The 20,144-nt window shown below is 33.8% G+C and overlaps 1 protein-coding gene across 1 annotated transcript; it reads right to left on the bottom strand.

Annotated features, from left to right (window-relative positions):
* Positions 1–81: 81 nt before the first annotated feature.
* Positions 82–5,105, bottom strand: LOC128984852 (uncharacterized). The gene is made up of 3 exons (XM_054404221.1): positions 4,889–5,105; positions 2,311–3,932; positions 82–519 (listed from the first exon to the last, which is right to left on the bottom strand). The coding sequence occupies exons 1-3, from the start codon at positions 5,103–5,105 to the stop codon at positions 82–84; spliced, it is 2,277 nt and encodes a 758-aa protein (XP_054260196.1).
* Between the last annotated feature and the right edge of the window lie 15,039 nt (positions 5,106–20,144).

Raw genomic sequence — 20,144 nt, 5'->3', positions numbered from 1 at the left:
AGATTAAATATATATACATAACATTGAAATAGAAATATGTTTGAAAATAGAATAAACATTTTGTTTGGTCTGATAATGAGATCAGGGGAGCGGGTACACCTTGGTAGCAGGACGACAGAAGGTTCCCCGCTGAGTCTTGATGGTGACAACTCGGACGATGCCGTCTGATCCAGGCGAAGTCTTCACTATGCGTCCAAGAGGCCAAAGTAGTGGTGGTGTTCTAGGGTCCTGAATTATAACGAGATCACCCACTTCTAGATTCTTGTTGGGCTTTTCCCATTTCTTTCTTTGTTGTAGCTGATGTAAATATTCTTGATGCCAACGTCGCCAGAAGCGTTGATGTAGGGCTTGTACGGTTTGCCAATGGTTGAGACGATTTTCGGGAACTTCTTCAAGATTTGGTTCCGGTACTGCCACAAGAGAAGTGCCGATAAGAAAATGACCCGGAGTAAGGGCTGAGATGTCAGATGGATCTGCGGATAACGCTGTTAAGGGTCTCGAGTTTAGTACAGCCTCCACCTGTGTGGTGAGTGTTATTAATTCCATTAGTGTTAGAACTCTATCGCCTATGACTCTTTTCAGATGATATTTAGAGCCTTTTATAGCACTCTCCCATTAGCCTCCTTGGTGGGGAGCGGCTGGTGGTTGAAAGTGAAAATTTATTGAATGATCTAACGCGAAGTTGTTAAGAGCATCTTTAGTGTTTGATTCCTTGATGAAATTCTAAAAAGTTTTCATGAGTTGCTTTGAGGCTCCAACATAGTTAGTTCCGCAATCTGAGTATAAGTGGGCACACAATCCACGACGAGAAACAAAACGTTTTAGTGCAGCTATGAAGGAGTCTACAGATAGGTCTGTTACAATTTCTAGGTGCACAGCTTTCGTAGCAAAACATACAAAGAGGCAGAGGTATGATTTTAACCGTTGAGTGTTCCTAGTTGAATGAACTTTAATGTCAAAATGTCCACTATAGTCCATGCCAGTGTGATAGAATGGCCTTACAGGTTTTAATCGAGTTTCAGGAAGATCTCCCATCAGTGGAGGTTTGTTTACAGGCTTAAGTCTGAAACATCTTTGACACTTGAAAATCACAGATCTTATCACGCTGCGGGCTGATAATATCCAAACCTCTTGAGACAGAATAGACTGCAGCAATTGAGGGCCTGCGTGTAGATGCTTTAGGTGATAATGCATAATCAACAGTTTGACAGCACAGTGAGATTTAGGTAACAAAACTGGATGTTTCGCATCTTGTGTAAGGTTGGAATGTTTCAACCTGCCGCCTACTCGCACTATTCCACTGTCATCAATATATGGGGATAAACGAGCAAGTTTTAAGCTGCATTGAGATCCCTTTTTGAGAGCAGAGATGTCATCCTTAAATGATGTATTTTGTATGAGTTTGAAAATTCTTAATTTCGCAGACGAAGTTTCTTGGCAAGTAAGTCGTCCGATGCGGGAATCATTGGCTTGTAGATTATGAATGAATCGCAATATATATGCCATGACATTTACAAGTTTCCTGAAACATGAATATTTTTCCAGTATATCAAAATCAGTGAGTTTAATCTTCTCTGTGGTTGCTAGAACGTTTAGAGGATTTGGCCTTATTTCAATAGTGTCATCATCAATAACAGGTGTGAGTTTTGGCTTAGGCCAAGAATCTGACGATGACTGTAACCATTCCGGTCCATTCCACCATAAATGATGAGTCACAAGTTGAGAGGGTGAAAGACCACGAGTGGCGCAATCTGCCGGGTTGTCTTGAGATTTGACATAATTCCATGAGTGAGGAGAGACCAATTCTTGGAGTTCTGAAATACGATTGGCAATGAAGACTTTCAAGCGGTATGGAAGAGTACGTATCCAGGTTAGGACAATTGTGGAGTCACACCAAGAATAGATTGATTCAATCTTCATATGCGCAGAGAGTATGTTTGAAGAATATTGAAGGAGTTTTCCCAGTAAGTGAGCGCCACAAAGTTCAAGCCGTGGCAGAGAAATTCTTTTCAAAGGAGCGACTTTTGATTTAGAGACGATGAGATAGAGCCTTGTATTCTCTTGAGAGTCAGTGACACGAAGGTAGACAACAGCAGCGTAGCCTTTCTCTGAAGCATCGCTGAAGCCGTGGAGTTGCACAGCCGTATGCAGAGAAGTAGAAATGTAGCGTGGAATTCTTAATTCTTGAATTATTGGGAGTTTTTCTAAGAATGAATGCCACTTGGTTCTAACATCATTTGGAACAGGTTCATCCCAAGTTAGCCATGTTGTCCAGAGATACTGAATAAGTGTTTTTGCCCAGAAAATTACGGGTGTAAGAAACCCTGGTAAATCGTACAGTTTAGCGATTGTAGATAATATTCTTCTCTTTGTAAGTATAGCACTTATTTCAACATCCTTAACCTTGTAAGAAAGCATGTCGGACTCTGGAGTCCATTTTAGACCTAGGACACTGAAGAAGGCTTCACTATTTTCAGTTAACTCCACTGGAGTCTCTTTGTGTCCAATTGGGACTTGGTCCAATAGTTCGGGTGCGTTGCTAATCCATTTTCGGAGTTCAAAACCTCCTCTAGCGAGCAAGTTCTTGAGTTCATTCTGTGCAGACAAAGCTTCATCAAGACTTTCTGCTCCAGCGATGATGTCGTCATAAAATATTGATTTAGTTAGAATCTCAGACGCCTTGGGGTATGAGTGACCCTCATCTTTGACCAATTGTTGTAATGTTCTGATCGCAATGAACGGGGAACAGTTGAGACCGTAGGTGACGGTATTTAGCTTTAAGACTTGAAGGGATTCATCAGGGTTGGATCGCCAAAAGATTAACTGATATTTCTTGTCATCTTCAGCCACCAGAATCTGGCGATACATCTGTCGTATATCACAAGTGAACACAAACTTGTGACACCTAAAGTACAGCAAGACATCACTAATATCATTCTGCAACTTAGGGCCAGGCATGAGGATATCGTTTAGGGAGACGCCATTATTTGTTTTGGAACTACCATCAAATACGACTCGTATTTTGGAATTAGGGGGATTCTCCTTAAATACTCCATGATGGGGTAAATAGTAACATTCACCAGAAAGGGGTTGCTCACATGCACTCATGTGACCTGATTTGATGTAGTCATCCATAAATTCGGAGTATAAATCTTTGAATTCGGGCTGAGCAGCAAATTTTCTTTCCATCGCTTTAAGTCTAAGTTGAGCTGTACTACAAGATTCACCTAATAGTGGATGATTTGGTCTTTTCGGTAACTTAACAACATATCGACCAGAGTTATCACGTGTATGGGTTCTTTCAAAATGCTGTAAGCAGAGAACATCTTCTTCTGACTGAGTCTTGACACATGTCGGGGGTTCTTCGATTGACCAAAACCTTTGAAGTGAACTGTGAAGGTCTCCATCATGTGTAGTGAGAAAAGAAACAGTTTTTGGGATTGATAACTCAGATTTAGCAACAGGAGCTATGCCCATTACAACAAATCCGAATATAGTTCCTAAAACTTGGGGCAGGTTATGGCCTAAGAAGTGCTGCTCACCAGTCAGTGAGAGAGCGAATAAATCAGCTCCGATCAATAGATCAATTTCTCCAGGTTTGTCAAAACAGGGGTCTGCAGGAACAAAATCATTTAAAGATCCCTTCACTTGAGGTGAGACTGGGATCTGAGGCAGTGGTGAAGTGATACGATTCAAAACCAAGCATGGATGATGGTAGGCTAAGCGTTGACCATTAACTGCAGATATATCAATGTGCACTATTCCTCTAGAATGAATTAGTGAGCCAGAAATTCCTTGGATTTCATCATGTGCTCGAGTACGGGAGGCACTGATGAGCTGAACAGCTCTTTCAGATATCAATGTAAGTTGAGATGCAGAGTCGAGCACAGCACGGAGTACAGTTTGCTGACCATCTTTGGAAAACACCTGAACTAAACATGTTCCAAGTAAAATTGTTGTTTTAGTTGGGTTTAACTGGCTGGACAATCCTACAAGAGCACTTTTATTCACTGGTGCGGTGACATGGCTTTGGGGTGCGTTATTTGTAGGCGGCTTACCATATTTTTTTTCAAAAACCTTGGTTGGGTCACTTGGCTGCTGTTGTGTGGGAGTTGAGTCATGTAAGAGAGTGTGATGTCGCTTTGAACAAATTCGACACACTCTATGAGAAGGACAGTTAGCCTATTAGTATCATGTAGATGGCCTAGGCAGTTGGCGCATAGATTATTTTTACAAGTGAATTCAACTCTATCACCTCTACTTTTAGCCTGAAAGGCTTGACACTTGTATATATTGTGATCGGATGCTTGACAAAACTTACAAGTGTTAGTCACTGTGACGAAAGCTGTTTTAGCTTGAGAGGAGTAAGGTTTACTATCTCGAAGAGGTTTAGGCCTATAACTATTAGATTGAGTCTTTTGCACTGAAGGGTATCTTGCGTTAGCTGAGGGACCAAGACCGATACTAGCTCCTTCTAATCGTTTAAATTCTCTTTCAAGGAATTGAATTAGATCATTTACTGCAGGTATGTCATTGTTTGTGATGCGAGAATCCTCAAAAGATTTTCTTAAGTCAGTAGGTAACTTTTTCAAAAGCGTTAGGACAAGCAGAGTATTTTCAGCTGTTATGTCATGGTTGAGATTTTTCAAAACTTGAGTGTTCTCTTTATAAACTGTGAGAAAATGTTGGAGACTTTTGAGAGAACCACTACTTATGCATGGCAAATCAATGATTTTTGTAACAAGCTGAGTTACAACACGCCTTTTGTTATCATAGCGATCCTTAAGCAGCCTAAGTGCAACATCAAAGTTTTCCGCAGTTATGCTTAAGCTCTTTACTAAATCTAAGGGTTCACCACTTAAAGAACTAAGCAGATATTGGAACTTACTCACAGGGGCCAAAGTTTCATTCCTATTAATAGAAGCCTCAAAAATATTGTAGTAGCTAACCCATTCTTCGTAGATACCGCTGAATTTGGGCAACTCAAATTTGGGCAGTCGCAGAGATGGTTGGGTGGGAGGTGTTACTTCTTTAGTTTTAGCAGGTAACACTATTTTCAAGTCACTGATCAGAGAAATGTACAAGTCCGAAATTTCATCTTGCATAGAGCATGCTTCAGTTTCGTCATAATCAGAACCAGGATCATCATAAACCACTTTATCGAATAAAGCTTTAAAATCTGAGAATAAACCTCTAACTTCATCATCATAGTTGTGTAAGCGCTGAATGGAAACAACATTTAATGATTGAGTTTCTGAGAGAGTAGTTTGGGCTGACACAAACTTGCTTATTTTCTGAAGCCTATTTTTGACAAGTTTTGCCTTTTTCTCTAGTGTAGAGAATCTCATTTTAACAGACCATTTATGTAATCAACAGAGTAAGCTATAGGCCTAAGTTTATCATAAGTTTAGGCCTAAGTAAATATTCCCACAACTAAATATCAAAATAACTCCAAGTCTTAGACCTAACAATAATGCAAATTAATAGCTCAGAATAAATCAATTCATTCACTCTATAAGAAATAATGAATGTAAAATTATATTTCACTTTACCATCAGACCCAGGATAGACATAGTAAATAAAGGTAAAGTCTATTTAACACAAGTCATTTAATTTGAATCAGTATTTTCGCAGAATAAATTGAGTAGGGAAGTATTTATTATGAGCAATATCCTTAATGTAGACAAGAATCGATTCAACCACTAATATTTCGTTTAATATTCACACAAAACAATATTTTCCAAGATGTAAATAAACTTGAAGGTTACGTTTATATTTTGATTCAATTCACACAGCTGTATGTAGCTGGAGTGTGTTTTATATTCAGTCAGCTGATTTCCTGTGCTTGAAACTGAGTTTTACATATGATCAATTTGAAGAAGCAATATCATTGGGCGATTTATTCTGTTTTACGAATCTCGACGCTCATTGGTTCTTGCGACGTGCAGACTGTAGGCAGAGCGCTCTAGTGGAGAAGTTCGCTACCAAGGTGCATCGCAAGGACAGAAAATATAAAATGGCTGACTTTCTGATAAGTGAAAATATGTTAGAAAATTAAGGACGAAACAAAGTGCAGACAAAAATTATTGTTAATGACAATAATTGATATGGTGAATTGATTGAGAAACTTAGAGAAAATATTAAATATCCTAATTAATTCCTGATTTCAAATAACTATTTGAAAGGAAATATGACGTGATTCATGTAGCAGTGGGAGGACATGAACATGAAACTAACATGAAATATTCACGTCTGAGATGGCACAGGGGAATGGAATAAAATATTATTTATTCACCAAAACTAGTAATGGGGAATACAAATGCTGCTCTAATTATTTAGAGAAGTGACACTTTTTAGAGTTTAGTTGTACAATTTTAACAGTTACAGTAGCTAGGCTAATAAAAGCACAATATATTATTAATGATAAGATTTTCGTCCGACTCGACAGGACCAGCGGATGAGGGGTAAACTTGCCTAAAATGTTCAAATGGACTGTATGTTGAAAGAGCAATATTAAAAACTTGTCACTAATTATTTAACAGATATAATGAGATTGATGAGGTACCTTCCTTTTAACTGAAGTGTTGAGAAGACGAAGCCGGTAGACGTACACGAGTTTCTTCTGCTGGCCAGCTATTGCGTATTGCTCGTACACAGACCCGGACCGGCAGTAGTAGTGTTTCACTTCAAAAATGTTCAATAGTTCACTTTTACTTTTAATATGTGTCACTAATAATAATTAAATATACTTTGGGGTTAAGAGATGAGAGCAGCAATTGGGAGTTAATTGTGCCGGGGACATGTTAGTAGTTGCATGAATGCAAGAGAACTGGGGCGAGATTGGGGTTTCCAGACATCACGTGACAGGACAAAGGTTATTGTATGATATGAAGCGTCTGGAAATATCTAGGTAGCGCTTGAATACGGAACAAGTGTTATGTGCGTATTGTGACTATGTTTGAAAACATTTGAGAAAATTAAGACCATTAGACAAGAAATTAAATTATTCAAACACAATAAATGTGGGTATTTAATTGACGTTTGTTTGAACTCGTTGTGTATGGTTTTTTATCAACCAGCACAATACACTATGAATGCCAACCCAGTAAATTCAACAAAAATGTAATAAAGTTAAAAATACAAAAGTCTACCTTAAAAAAATACTAGAGTAGACTATTTTTAAGTATGATCGGTTCTCAACAGTTTTAGTGTTTATTACAAGTTTATTATATTATATTTAAATACATTTTATTCATGTTTTATACAAACATAGTCAGGAGACACGTTTAAATATAAAGGGTTTTTGTAAATTCTACAGTAAATCAGAATACTGGTATAGTAAGAGTTATAATAAGAATTATATAGGTCGTTATAGTAAAAACAATATAGGTCGTTATAGTAAAAACAATATAATAATCATTTTACGTTTTGAAACTTCCCCAAATGACTATTCCGAAATTGGGCGTATAAACCTCCTCAGAATTTTTAGATCATATTGTGTGAACATCTTCACACAATTGTGAACTTGTGTGAAACGCAACAAAAGTTCATAACTCTAGACAAAACGCTGAGCGTAAACTATGGTGATTTTTTAGTGAGTGGAGAAAATGGATTATGTTAAATAACCACAAAATTTGCCTATTGAATAATGCATGCAGTTTCCAACCACATACACTTTTTACACCCCTATAAACTCTTTATCTCAAAGTGGAAGAAATGTTTACGGACAATATACTGATAGTAATCAGAAACACCACTTTTATTTATTCAAGGATCGTAAACACATTTCAAAAATAAATAACAAAACAACAATATAATGGCATCTGGTTCTGTAAAAATGCCAAATTAAATTATTATAACAGCTGCTCACGCCTGTATTATCGCATAAGCTGATAAACAAACTATTGTTAATTAAATCTCAAATTAAATTACATATTTTTTATAGAATGTTAGGGAGTACCTGTACGCTTTTCGTGTAGAAAATATTTATTAGTGAATGATATGTAATATAAATTTATGAACTGATAACGTTCAAACATTTTCCTTGCAAAATAATGCATATTGACACATAAATGTATTTATACATTTTAATGACAAAATAAAATCCAACACTATAACGACTATCTTATCGAACTACATACTTAAGTGTATATCTGGAGTTTGTCACATCCTAATAATGAAAGGAATTGGCATATCGATATAAATAAGAGATATTTCAAGTCATATCATCCATTTCATGATAAACTGTTAAACTTATTTGGCTATTGAGAGGTGATTGAGTAGTGATTTTTTTATAAAACGTTAATAGGAGGGATGAATATGAATTGCGTCAAAAATACAACTTATATATGATCTATATTGGATTATATTGATAAAAATTAATAAACTTAACTGATACAAGTATAAGTTGTTAGGTAAAAACTTAACCGTTTAGTACTCTCATGATGACGTAATTAGAATCCTTTTACCATGCACACCATAGGCATAATGCTACCATAATGTAATGTCCCAATGGGTATCGTGGGATTGGAAGTAATGGCTGATCGCACTGTTTCAGCCATAACCAATTTGAATTGTTATACCCAAAATCCCATTATTATCTTTGCATGTTACTAAATGGTAATTAAAAAGCATTAAACTCCAATTGACTGTTCTAAGAGTATTACAAGGTATTACAAGGTTTCAAGAATGATCCAGGATTCTTCCACAACAGTCCTTCTAAAACACAAAGATTTTTTTTTCAAATTTTATGAAACAAATAAATTGTCAAAGAGTATACTATTAAGCCTAAAACATAGTCAATTTCAATTATACTGTACTTCATCAGTTCTTCTCCAAATCCGGTAAAAATTATTAAAGTGGAGAGAATCAAAATAATTCGTGACCAATCCCTATGGCGTCCTCGAAACTTCAAAAATATGGAAAGAAAAAATGGAACCATTATCAGGGTCTAGCTTAGGCCCACTTCAGGATGTTTTACCTTCGTTATCGCAATGTTTATAACAAAAAGTATTAGATACTTCCAATCTCTTTTGTCGTCATTTTTTCACAGTTTAGCACTAAACTACCAAATACAGTTAGAAATGTATTTAACATACTCCCTATCATAGTCCAACACATTTCATCCGTGAACACAATAACTACACACAGGTAACTGTTTGATAACAGTTAACGGGAAACTGTAAAATACATACACATGTTTAGAAACCACTACAGCTTAAAGAACTGACTGAATCACTGAACACCATTGTTTAACAGTGGACAGCAAACTGTAAATGACTGTTTTATCATCAGACATCCTCCAATGATAACAACTATCTGCTCATGTGGTAGATGTGTGATAAACGTGGGTGTACTAGCTTTTGTATTTAAAATCGTTACTACATCATTGCTACAGTTAGTAAGTCAATTAAAATAAATAAATACATAGTTACACAGGTATAAGTTGTTTGGTAAAAACGTAATTGTATAGTATTCTCATAATAACGTAAATACCATCCTTATACCATACACACCGTAGGTATAATCCCATCAAATAGTGTCCCTTTTGGGTAATTTGGGATTGGAAGTAATAGCTGATCACAAGGTTTCAGCCAAAAGCCATTCATTATTATTTCAAAATCACATCATTGTCCAAAGTTGGTAGATTGCTGCTATTTATCTTACACAGCTTGTTTTAGATAATAGGATTTTGAACCACTTATGTTAGTGTTTTTTTTTCAACAGTTATTTTTTGTTAAGCTTTATAAATATTTTGTGTTGCATGCAAATTGAAACAAGATTTTCCTTTTTTAGTAATTTGAACACACCATTACTAAAATCTTCAATAATTGACATTTCAAATATTTCTTTTCAAAAACTCTACATGAACTAAAAAGAAGTAACCAATAATAAGGTTTGCATTGTTAAAGCTTGCAATGTAATACGGTTTTTTAAAATGAATCACAACAATAAACTTCAAAGCTATTTAATACATTATACAAAATAAAGAATAATTTTTGATATAGGTTTTATATAGCAGGCACAATTATAAGAATACATAAATAATTTTGTAAATTCAATAGTTTTTATTAAAGCTGTTTTGATTGTATTGCCAAACAATTAACTTAAGCTCAATACAGTTTTAAGATAACATATGTGTTTAATTATTAAGTAATATGATAAAAAGTAGTGATAACGTACTTGACTTCAAGCAGGCTGTTGCCCTTATTTCAACAGAAACAATACCACTACGGGCGGTGCACTAACAATATGAATTGTTGAACCAACAGGGAAATGAACTGCAGTTTCTGTTCCTGGCTGTAATTAGCTTTGTAGGAAGAAATCAATAATTATATTGACAATCATTAATATATAATTACAAATTATTTTTTACATTGAATTTTTACAATGTCTATTGAGCTTTGTGAAACTTTTAAACTTGGAATAACATTTTCTATTGACCAACTTGTGGGCTTCACTCACCTTAATTTGTTAATCCAGGACTCATAAAAAAGTAACACAACGAAGACACAATCACACAACATAGATGCACATAAAAATCGTTCTTGGATTTACTCCGACGTTTCACGGAACCAAAATAACGTTCCTCAGGGAATTATGACTTTATTTTTTCGGACGATTTTTATGTTCTTGTATATTGTGTGATTGTGTCTTCGTTGTGTTATATTCTAACGAGACCTGGATTAACAAATTAAGGTAAGTGAAGCCCACAAGTCGATCAATATAATTAACTTAGTCTAAAAAGATATCTTTCAAAAATATAGAATTTTCTGCACAATTTGCCAACAATATATAACCATATACAGTATTGAATTAAATTTATTTATAAATCTACATAGTTAACCTTCTATAAATTATCAAATATTGTGTATTCACAAATGTAGTCCCCATAAGCTTTTAGTTATAATTATGGTGGTTTTGGTTTTTAATGTCCTTGAGGAATGAAAGTTCTAGCGAGCACCTTACAGACTCCTGTAGATCCTGTAATCTATCTGAACAGAAAGAATAACAACTTTTTACATGAATCGCTTTCAAATTTACTTCATCCATCTGTATTCTCAATTGTCCTAAGCTGATTACAAACTTGCTTTCAGTAATATATTAACGTTATCATCTTCAGAGTTAAAAATAAGATACATACTCGGTTGGTTAGGTAGGCATTAACTATTGCACTAGAATGCATTATACCAAGAAGTATGATTTATCAATTACCATGAGGGACAAAGTATTTTCAGAAATAAGTGCTATTTAGTAAATGGTATTTCCATTATCACATTCCATAATATAGTGATAGTGCATCTTATATGCTTAGGCTCATACTGTTAGTTCAATTGACAATGTACTAATTTTTTTTTTTTTTTAAGAAATCTTTATTGTTTTTTCCATACAACAAACAAACACAAAATACATTTACACTGAAAAAAGAAAAAAAAATAATAACCACCTTAGGTTAAAAACCTATGTTGGTGGATTTATACACTATCTTATGTTCTAAAAATCGAAGAGGCGGTTTTGTCCGGTCACTTATATCACTTGGTTATAATATATACAGTGAGTGTGAGTTCTACACACACAGTGATCTTCTTCAGCACAGAGTAAAAGTCAATACACTTACAAACAAAAATGATACAACAGAGTAAGTATTTATATTACTTATCATATATATTAGTCACTTCTATACTACTGTATATATACTAAATTCCATAAAAGTACATTTCAGCATTTTCCAAACTTAATAAATAAGGCCACAGCTGCCTAGAAAAATCTGCTTCTGAGATGGTTTTGAGATTGGATGGTAGAGCATTAAACATTTTAGGTGCAAGGTATAAATAAAATTTCTTGAAAGCTGTTAAATTTGGTTTTGGAACTATTGCATTATACCTATTTCTTAATGTTATTCTCCTTTCAGACATAGTTTCAACCACATCTCCACTTCTTTTATAAAATATTCGTAAAACTTTATACATATATACATTTTTCAAAGGCAAAATTTCTAACTTTTTAAATAGTGGTGCTGCATGTTCTGTTCTACATTTGTTACTAATTATCCTTATAAAGGTTTTTTGCAAGACGATTAATGGCTTAATTGACGAAAAATAAGCTCCTCCATAGATAGCTAAACCATACTCTAATTTAGAATTTTTCATCGCATAATAAATATTTCTGAGTAGGCGTTGATTACACATATTTTTTAACATATAAAATATCATGACGTATTGTATTAGTTTATTACGTCAGGATATTTTATCTGTGAAAAAATATGAGTAATCAACGCCTACTCAGAAATATTTATTATGCGATGATAAATTCTAAACTAGAGTATGGTTTAGCTATCTATGGTTTAGCTAATAAATTCGTGTAAGTTTTATTATAAGGCTAAATGATCAATTATATAACAATTTGTATTATATGAGACATTAGCTCTTTCCAATTTCATCATCATAAGGTCAATTATGTAGTTAGCAATTTGAATGAATGAATGAGTGAAAATACTTATTTATTGAGGCGAACCATTAGGACCACATGGTCCTTTCTTACAGTTAAACTCGTAAATCTAAATATAAACTAAACAATGATTTTCTTAACAAATAATGATTTTAAATTCAAAACTAAATATAACTAAAACTAAAATAATAGAATCGTAATTCCTAAACATCACGTTCACTCACACACATTCACTAACGCACGTTATCCCGCCAAGCCACGGTCATCCGATCAAGGTAGTATGCTTTCATCGGATGACCGTGGCAATTTCATATTTTAAAGCTGTAATAATGTAACTTAAGGATTTTTTTGCATTGATTTTTGAATTGGTACAATACAGGGTTTTTTAATGGATTGTGGAGAAATATATGTATATATACTGTATATGTAGCTGTATATACTAACAACAATAAACACCAAACTTGTGATATTTTTATCAATTTTAACTTAACAACTTGCTTAAAAATTAGCTAGATTTAACCTAAAGTATTTATCTTCAAATTGTAAAAAACAGCAACCAGATGGCAGCTACACCACAAATAATCTCATTGATTGTAATTATAACCCCTCTGAAGTCAGCTGGTGTTTAAACAATCACTGATAGTTAGTTGTTCCTTATATTTTATCAAGTGTTTAAAAAACGCACAGTAAAACGTATCCTACTTACTCAACTGTGCGGAGACAAACAAAATTGAGTAAGGTGATTAGAGTTAAACAGTTTTTAAAAGCACCAAACTGTATAAAACTGTCCAAACACGAACTAGTATCCATCCACATAAAACGTCCTTCTAAAGCACAAAACGGTGGTTTTTAAATCGTTTTAAAAGCATAAATTGAAAGGGAGTATGCTCCAAAGACTATGATAAACAATATGTCGTTCATTTTAGGGAACCGATGATGTATGGAAAATGTATAACAGAAGAACACGAACAGACACAAATACAAAAATGACTTATTGGGCCCTTGATAATCAAAAAATATTGAAAGAAAATGTGGGGCTGGCATCAGTACCCAACTCAAGTCCGCTTCAGGTTTTGTTACCATCGCTATGAGAATGGCTACAACAAAAAGTATTGCACACTTCCTAACTTCACGTATCGCCATTTTAAAAGCCGAGCACTAAAACTGCAAGTAAAGAAATATATTTAACTGACTCCCTATCAACAAACTTCAAAACACATTAGTCCAACACAGGTAGAGTTCAACAACTACAGTAGGCTACAGCTTCAGAGATTTCAAACCACTACACCTTGAAGATCTGAAATCAACGACCAAGCAGTGTTGTGTAACAAACGGACTTAACTTTAAAATACAGTTTTATTATCAGACATCCTCAAAGATAGCAACTATCTGCTCATGTGCTAGAAGAGTGATATCCGTGGGGGTGTACTTGTAGCTTTTGCGTTTTTTTTTTTATTACAACAGTTTGTAATAATGAGATGTAATAATAATATTTCCAGCTAGGATTTATGTTGGATGGAATTAAAATGTTCTTCTATACAAAACATAAAATTATGAAATACACAAGAATGCATTTAGTAAATTGGGTTTGTCAAAATGTTCAAAGAGTTTCATTTTATTTGAATAAATTGTGACATTGATTGTTGACATATAATATAATTGTATAATATAATATAATATAATATAATATAATTGTTTCAGTAAAGAGTATAAACTTTTAACTAGTAATAATGTTTTGTTAATTGATTTTAGAATTTCTATTATTACACAACGTTTACTTGATTGGGTTTTATTTCTAAATCTATATATATAATACGCTAAGCCGATTTTTGTGAACAGAACTCCTCCCTCATTTTTTGACCGATTTTGATGATTAACGTGTCAAAAAAATCGCCCTGATTTGTAGTTTTGCAAAACGTTTTTGTTTCTTGATATCTTTATTAGTTTGGGCAGGATCTTACATCAAAGTTGGGTTTTCTCCCATAAGATTAACATGGGGGAATCTAAATATTTAATTGGAAACTTTGTCTCCACTAATTTGATAGAACGGCTGGGTGTAGAAACTTGGTAGGGGTGTCCAAAGAAAGGTCTTGGTCTGTAGATGAGTTATCAAAAGAAAAACGAAGTAAATTCGATTAGGGCTCTGCCCCAGAAGCCTTTAAAGATCCCTCCACAGATTTGTTTACATTTCGGTCATGCGGATAATACTTTTTAATAAAACAGCTGTTAATTTTAAAATTGTATTTTAAACAACACACATTTATTGGGAGTTACTGAATAGTCCAAAAGAAGTATTTGCAATGTTATTTTCTGATTTTAAACTTGATTTTCTTCTGTATCATGTCATGTGTTGCAATATTAATATAAAGTTCCATTACAAAATCAGTGGAAAATCCTTTTATCACAATAACTCTTACAATGATTTCTTATTGAACTATCTTATATCTATTTACGGGTTTGTTTCTGCCTTTTTCACACCTTTTCCCTATATTTTATCATATTATTCTAGACAGATCATCTTAGGTTCATGAGATTATTGTCATACATGCTTTCAATCATTGGAAAAATGTTCGATTGTGTAATACAATACAAAATAATAATAATAAGTGCAGAAGGGCACGGTGCCCATTTGAGCCGTGTCCATATTTTGTTAAATTAAATTGGTTTACAGTAACTGGATAAAATATTTTAAAATATTTATGTAGAAATATGTGCTTGATTTAGAAAGTCATTAAGCTGGATAACTGCAATATACTGCAGACTTTTCAGAGAGGTTACTTCGATGTATTCATTCATCTTAGTGAAAACATAATATAGATATGTATACAAATAAGAACTTGAACTCTTAGAGAGCCTTTGAATGTTATTACTCTAACGAAAAGGGTTGTGCATGTTTACTAGCGCTACTCAGCAACAAAAACAATTTAATTGTTCTCTAAAAAATATATTCTTAAGTGCACTGAGCAGCAGCCTAAAAATACTATGTAACTTCCTCATATAGTTACAAAATGCTCAAACTCGCATTGTCACATTTATGATTCGGCTTCTATTTCTCCAACTTCATCTGCAGAAGTAGTTCAGTGTGCTCTTATCGCGTCTAAAAACATCCAAACACAAAACCTTGCCTAAAATGGTACCTATCTTTACAAATTATTTGCAGTGGCTTATATTACGGACCGTGGCCCACTGCGTTGGTAACATTATTGAAATTAACACGATATTTTGGCTGTAAGAGTAAATACTATTTAAGCAGCTGCTGTCACTACAGAAAGGTCATAGACCTATTCTTTTTAAAATATATCACATTATCGTTTATAAGATACGTTGATTAACAATGCATGTAAATTTCAATATTTACGTAAAGCCAATTTACAGTATTTTTTCTCTTTGGAAATGCCACATTGCTATTTATTTGCATTATTTGTTGCCAATGAAGCCACACAATCATATAAACGAGATGGTCCCAACCCGTCGATTTCGACGGGTCCCTAGTAATTAGTATTATGCTTTTTACTCGAGTCAACCAATAAAACCCCCACATGTTTAGTGTATAGTTCTGTACACATCCAGACACACACACTCACAAACAGTCATTACAAAACTTCGAAAATCACTTTTTTGGTTTCAGGGGGGCCTAAAATGTTGGATATTTCCACTCCAAACTCAAACTCAGTAATCTTGATGAAAATGATACTTTCTCCATAATAATACTAAGCTGGAGATCTGAAATTTGGCACGATTGTAGGTCTTGCGCCCTTTTCGAAAAGTGGTAATTTACAATATCAACCCCTCCCCCGAAATATCAAATTCCCTCCCCCAATCTATTCTCATGTGGAATAACCTAATAATAATAAATAAATAAAATAAGTGGCCGACTTTGGTATTCGGATCTAAACCGTTTAGGACGTGCTAGAGACATAAAACCTTACAATAGTGTACAACTTCACCTTAAATTAGCCATAACATCTTCAAAAGTCCTTCAAAAGAGTTTTAACTCTCCCAAAATCCAACATGGTGGACATCTGTAAACGAATTAACACTTTTTTAAGCTTCTATAACTCAAAAACGGTTCAAGCAAAGATTTGCAAGAATATTCATGGTCAGGAATTAAACTTTCTACAAAACCCTTCTGGGCATTTTTCGACAATCACACTCCTTCACCTCGCCAAAAGACGCCCTACTTCTAACGTTTCATGGAATTCCTGGAATTTTGATGGGTTTTTATTTTTTTTTTATAACTTTTTGGACTTATAATCATAAATAAAACATACTCCCTTATCATTCTCTCAGTTTCAAATGAAAATCCATAAAAGACGTTTTAAAACTTTTACACCCCTCAGAAAAATTTCAATGGCGTGGTTTTAAAAGAATCTAAATCTTTTTCCCTGAGCACTACATGTTCAAAAGTCAACTGCCACTCATTTGCAGACGTGCTAGATACTTGACATCTGGTAGGATCGATAGAATGAGGTTCTAAAACCCTATATAATAAAAGAACTTAGCATTTTAAAATATATACCCACCCCCCTTAACCAATAATCGGACCCCCCAACAGTTCTTGAACCACTATCTTTCATCGTTGTAAGTACTTGAAATCTTTCACAGTTACTAGTCATCGTTTTATGAGATTTTCATGGTCAGGGTGTAATTTTATTTTACAAAACCTTCTAGAGCGTTTTCCGAAAATTGCACCTCTTCCTACATTGTAAAAACTAAACTCTAATGTACTAATGATGAACAGCTAGGGGGCCTGGGGGCGGAGCCCCCATCGAGCCAAAGGCGATTAATAATATATACAGTATAGGGGTAGAAAGTAAAAATCCAACAAATAAACAGAAATCACAACAATCATAATGATTTCATAAAAATAAAACAAGTGTTCCATTAAAAAAATAGAATAACAACAATTCACAATGTTCCATAAATAAATAAAACAACAATCAAAACACAATGTTAACAGCTAACAACAATTTAAAACTTTACAATATCTGTGCAATTTTATGAAATTTAATAAAACTAGTAAGGACATTTTACTCGATGATACATAATCCTTAGAAAAAAAACAAAAAAATTTTGAAGGTTTTTAAAACCCTTCAGCCCTAGTTATCTAGAGCGAAGTTTCTTTAGGTGTTAATGTATTACCAAATCATAAAGCTCCGATATAGGTTTTCAAATTGTTTGGAAACAGAAAATTAAGAAGGCATATATATAAAGAAGTCGATAAAATTGATTAGAAATATACAGGACCCGGGGTAAACATAACCAAAGACTGAAATATGCGGAGCCATATAAAATAATAGCTGACAAAATTGTAGCAGGTCCTTGAAATTTCAAATTTATTGAAAGGTGAAATGGACCCGTCAGCAGCAGCGTTTTTAACCATTTCTCTGGGTTTATTACATGTCCTGGTGTAGTGATGTCTATTAATATAAGCACAATGTTAATAACACACAAAAATACATTTTTCCCTTTCTGAGATTTCGTCATTTTTTACAGCTCAGCACTGAAACAGCAAATGCAGACACACTTTATACTTCACCTAAGCTCTATCAGCAAACTCCAAAACACTTTAGTCCAACACACGAATTAAGTAAACAACTGTGAAAAGTTAAGTTAACAATTGGGAAAACAGTACAATAACACAGGTTTTGAAACCACTACTTGAAGATCTGAAGCAATTAGACACTGATATGTAACAAACGGACAACTTTGAACTGCACAATACTGTTTTATCACCAGACATCCTCGAAGATTACAACTATCTGCTCATGTGGTAGATGTATGTAATCCGTGGGTTTACTTGTAGCTTGTTTAAAGTAGTTTAAAGTAGATTGTTGATTTAGAACAGTAATAATGAGATGTAAAAATATGCCAAGCTTGGATACATGGAAATTTTTTATATACCGAATATTAAAATATAAAATATAAAAGAATGCTTCTAGCATGCAAATTGGGTTAGACAAAACTTTCAAACAATACCATTTAAATTTTAATAATTGCTGTTGCTGTTTATTGACGTATAATAAAACCGTTTCAATAAACCGTAAGTAACTTAACTAACAATTATGTTTTTCATAATTACGTTTTGGTTTAGAAGTAAAAGGACCATAACTTAGTAAAAATAGAAATCGTACAAGCCGAATTTGTGAAACTTCAGTTTTTCGTTATGTGGTTTAGGGTAAAATCACATTTCAAATCAAATTTAAAATACAAATTTAAAAATCACCTGTAGAAACCATCGATTAATACTTACATCCAGTATATTATCAAACCCACATATATGTACCACATATTTAGTTTATAGCGCACAATACCATATAAAATTTACTTAAAAAGCCAATTTTTTTTTGTTTCAGGGGAGGGGGCTAAAATTATGGATATTTCTAATAAATCTCAAAATATATACTTTCCTCATTTACTAGGAGTTGGGAGAGGAAGTAAAAATTCAACAACCAAACAGAAATCATGACAAATCATAATTACGTCAGTCTATCAATAAAATATCTAAACACAATATGAACCACTAACAATAATTTAAAACTTTACAAAATCTATGCAATTTTATGAAATTTATTAAAACTATTAAGGACATTTTACTCAATGATACATAGCTCTTAGCTCATCTTTCCTAGTGTAGAACTACAAAAAGTGTTTCAATTGTAATAATCAAGTACAAACTTAGTTCAGTCTGAGAAATCCTGGTATAATTTCAACAAAGTGCTCCAATTCCTCGCAGCAGTCGCCCCTATAACCGGGGTTAATATCTACTTTTCTCATAACCGTAGCTTATATACGATTCTCTTACCTGGGACTAAAATAAAATGTGAGATTTGATTTATGCAACTCTTCTATTTAATATTAGCGTAATAAAACCTTCAAATGTTTTACCATTGGTTTGTTTGGCAAACAAAAACTAACACGGTTTTTAGATTGAAACCATTTTGAATTACAAAATTCAAAATTTGTATGTCCCATTTAAGGTTGTAATAGGTGCATAAAAATAATTTCCGATCATTTTCATGTACTATACAGTGTGATTGAAAAGTCCCGGAACGGTTAAATATTTAAAAAAAATAATGCAGATAGAGCAATTGATTAAACAATTGTAAAATACTTAGTACAAAGTTACAGGGCATAAAACTCTATTTTAACAATATTCAGTGATCCAATAATTCTTCAGGGGGATGGCCCACATGGAGTCGGAAGAAAATCTTAAATGGAAGCATAGGTCAATATGCGCATCAAATTAAATGCATTTTTTAGTAGAATACAATGCCGCAAACCGCACTGCAAAAGGTTGACCCTGCACAAAATGGCAGATGTTCAAAAATTTCTTGAACCCACCATTTTGAATCTTTGAACGACTGCCATTTTTTACTCAAGCATTCTTTTGAGCTTGAATTTACGGCATCGTAATCTAAAAGTGAAGACCTTTAATTTGATGTGCATATCGACCTATTCTTACGTTAACAATTTTCTTCCGATTCCTAGGGCTGTGACCCCTGAGAAGAAAGCGTATAATAGCAATGTAAATTAAATGAATCTTTGAATAACTGTCATTTTGCGCAGGATCGACCTTTTGAAGTGCGGTTTGCGGCATTGTATCCTACTAGATTTTCTTCTGACTCCTTGTGGGACGTCCCCCTGAAGAGTTATTGAGTCACTGAATATGTGTTAAAATAGAGTTTTTATGCCCT

This window comes from Macrosteles quadrilineatus, unplaced genomic scaffold, assembly GCF_028750875.1.
Source record: "Macrosteles quadrilineatus isolate MER2022 unplaced genomic scaffold, UCM_ALF_1.0 Scaffold_2__2_contigs__length_208266976, whole genome shotgun sequence".
Classification (NCBI taxonomy): Eukaryota; Metazoa; Arthropoda; class Insecta; order Hemiptera; family Cicadellidae; genus Macrosteles; species Macrosteles quadrilineatus.
The sequence above is the reverse complement of the archived record's forward strand: the minus strand, read 5'-3'. Positions and strand labels throughout refer to the sequence as shown.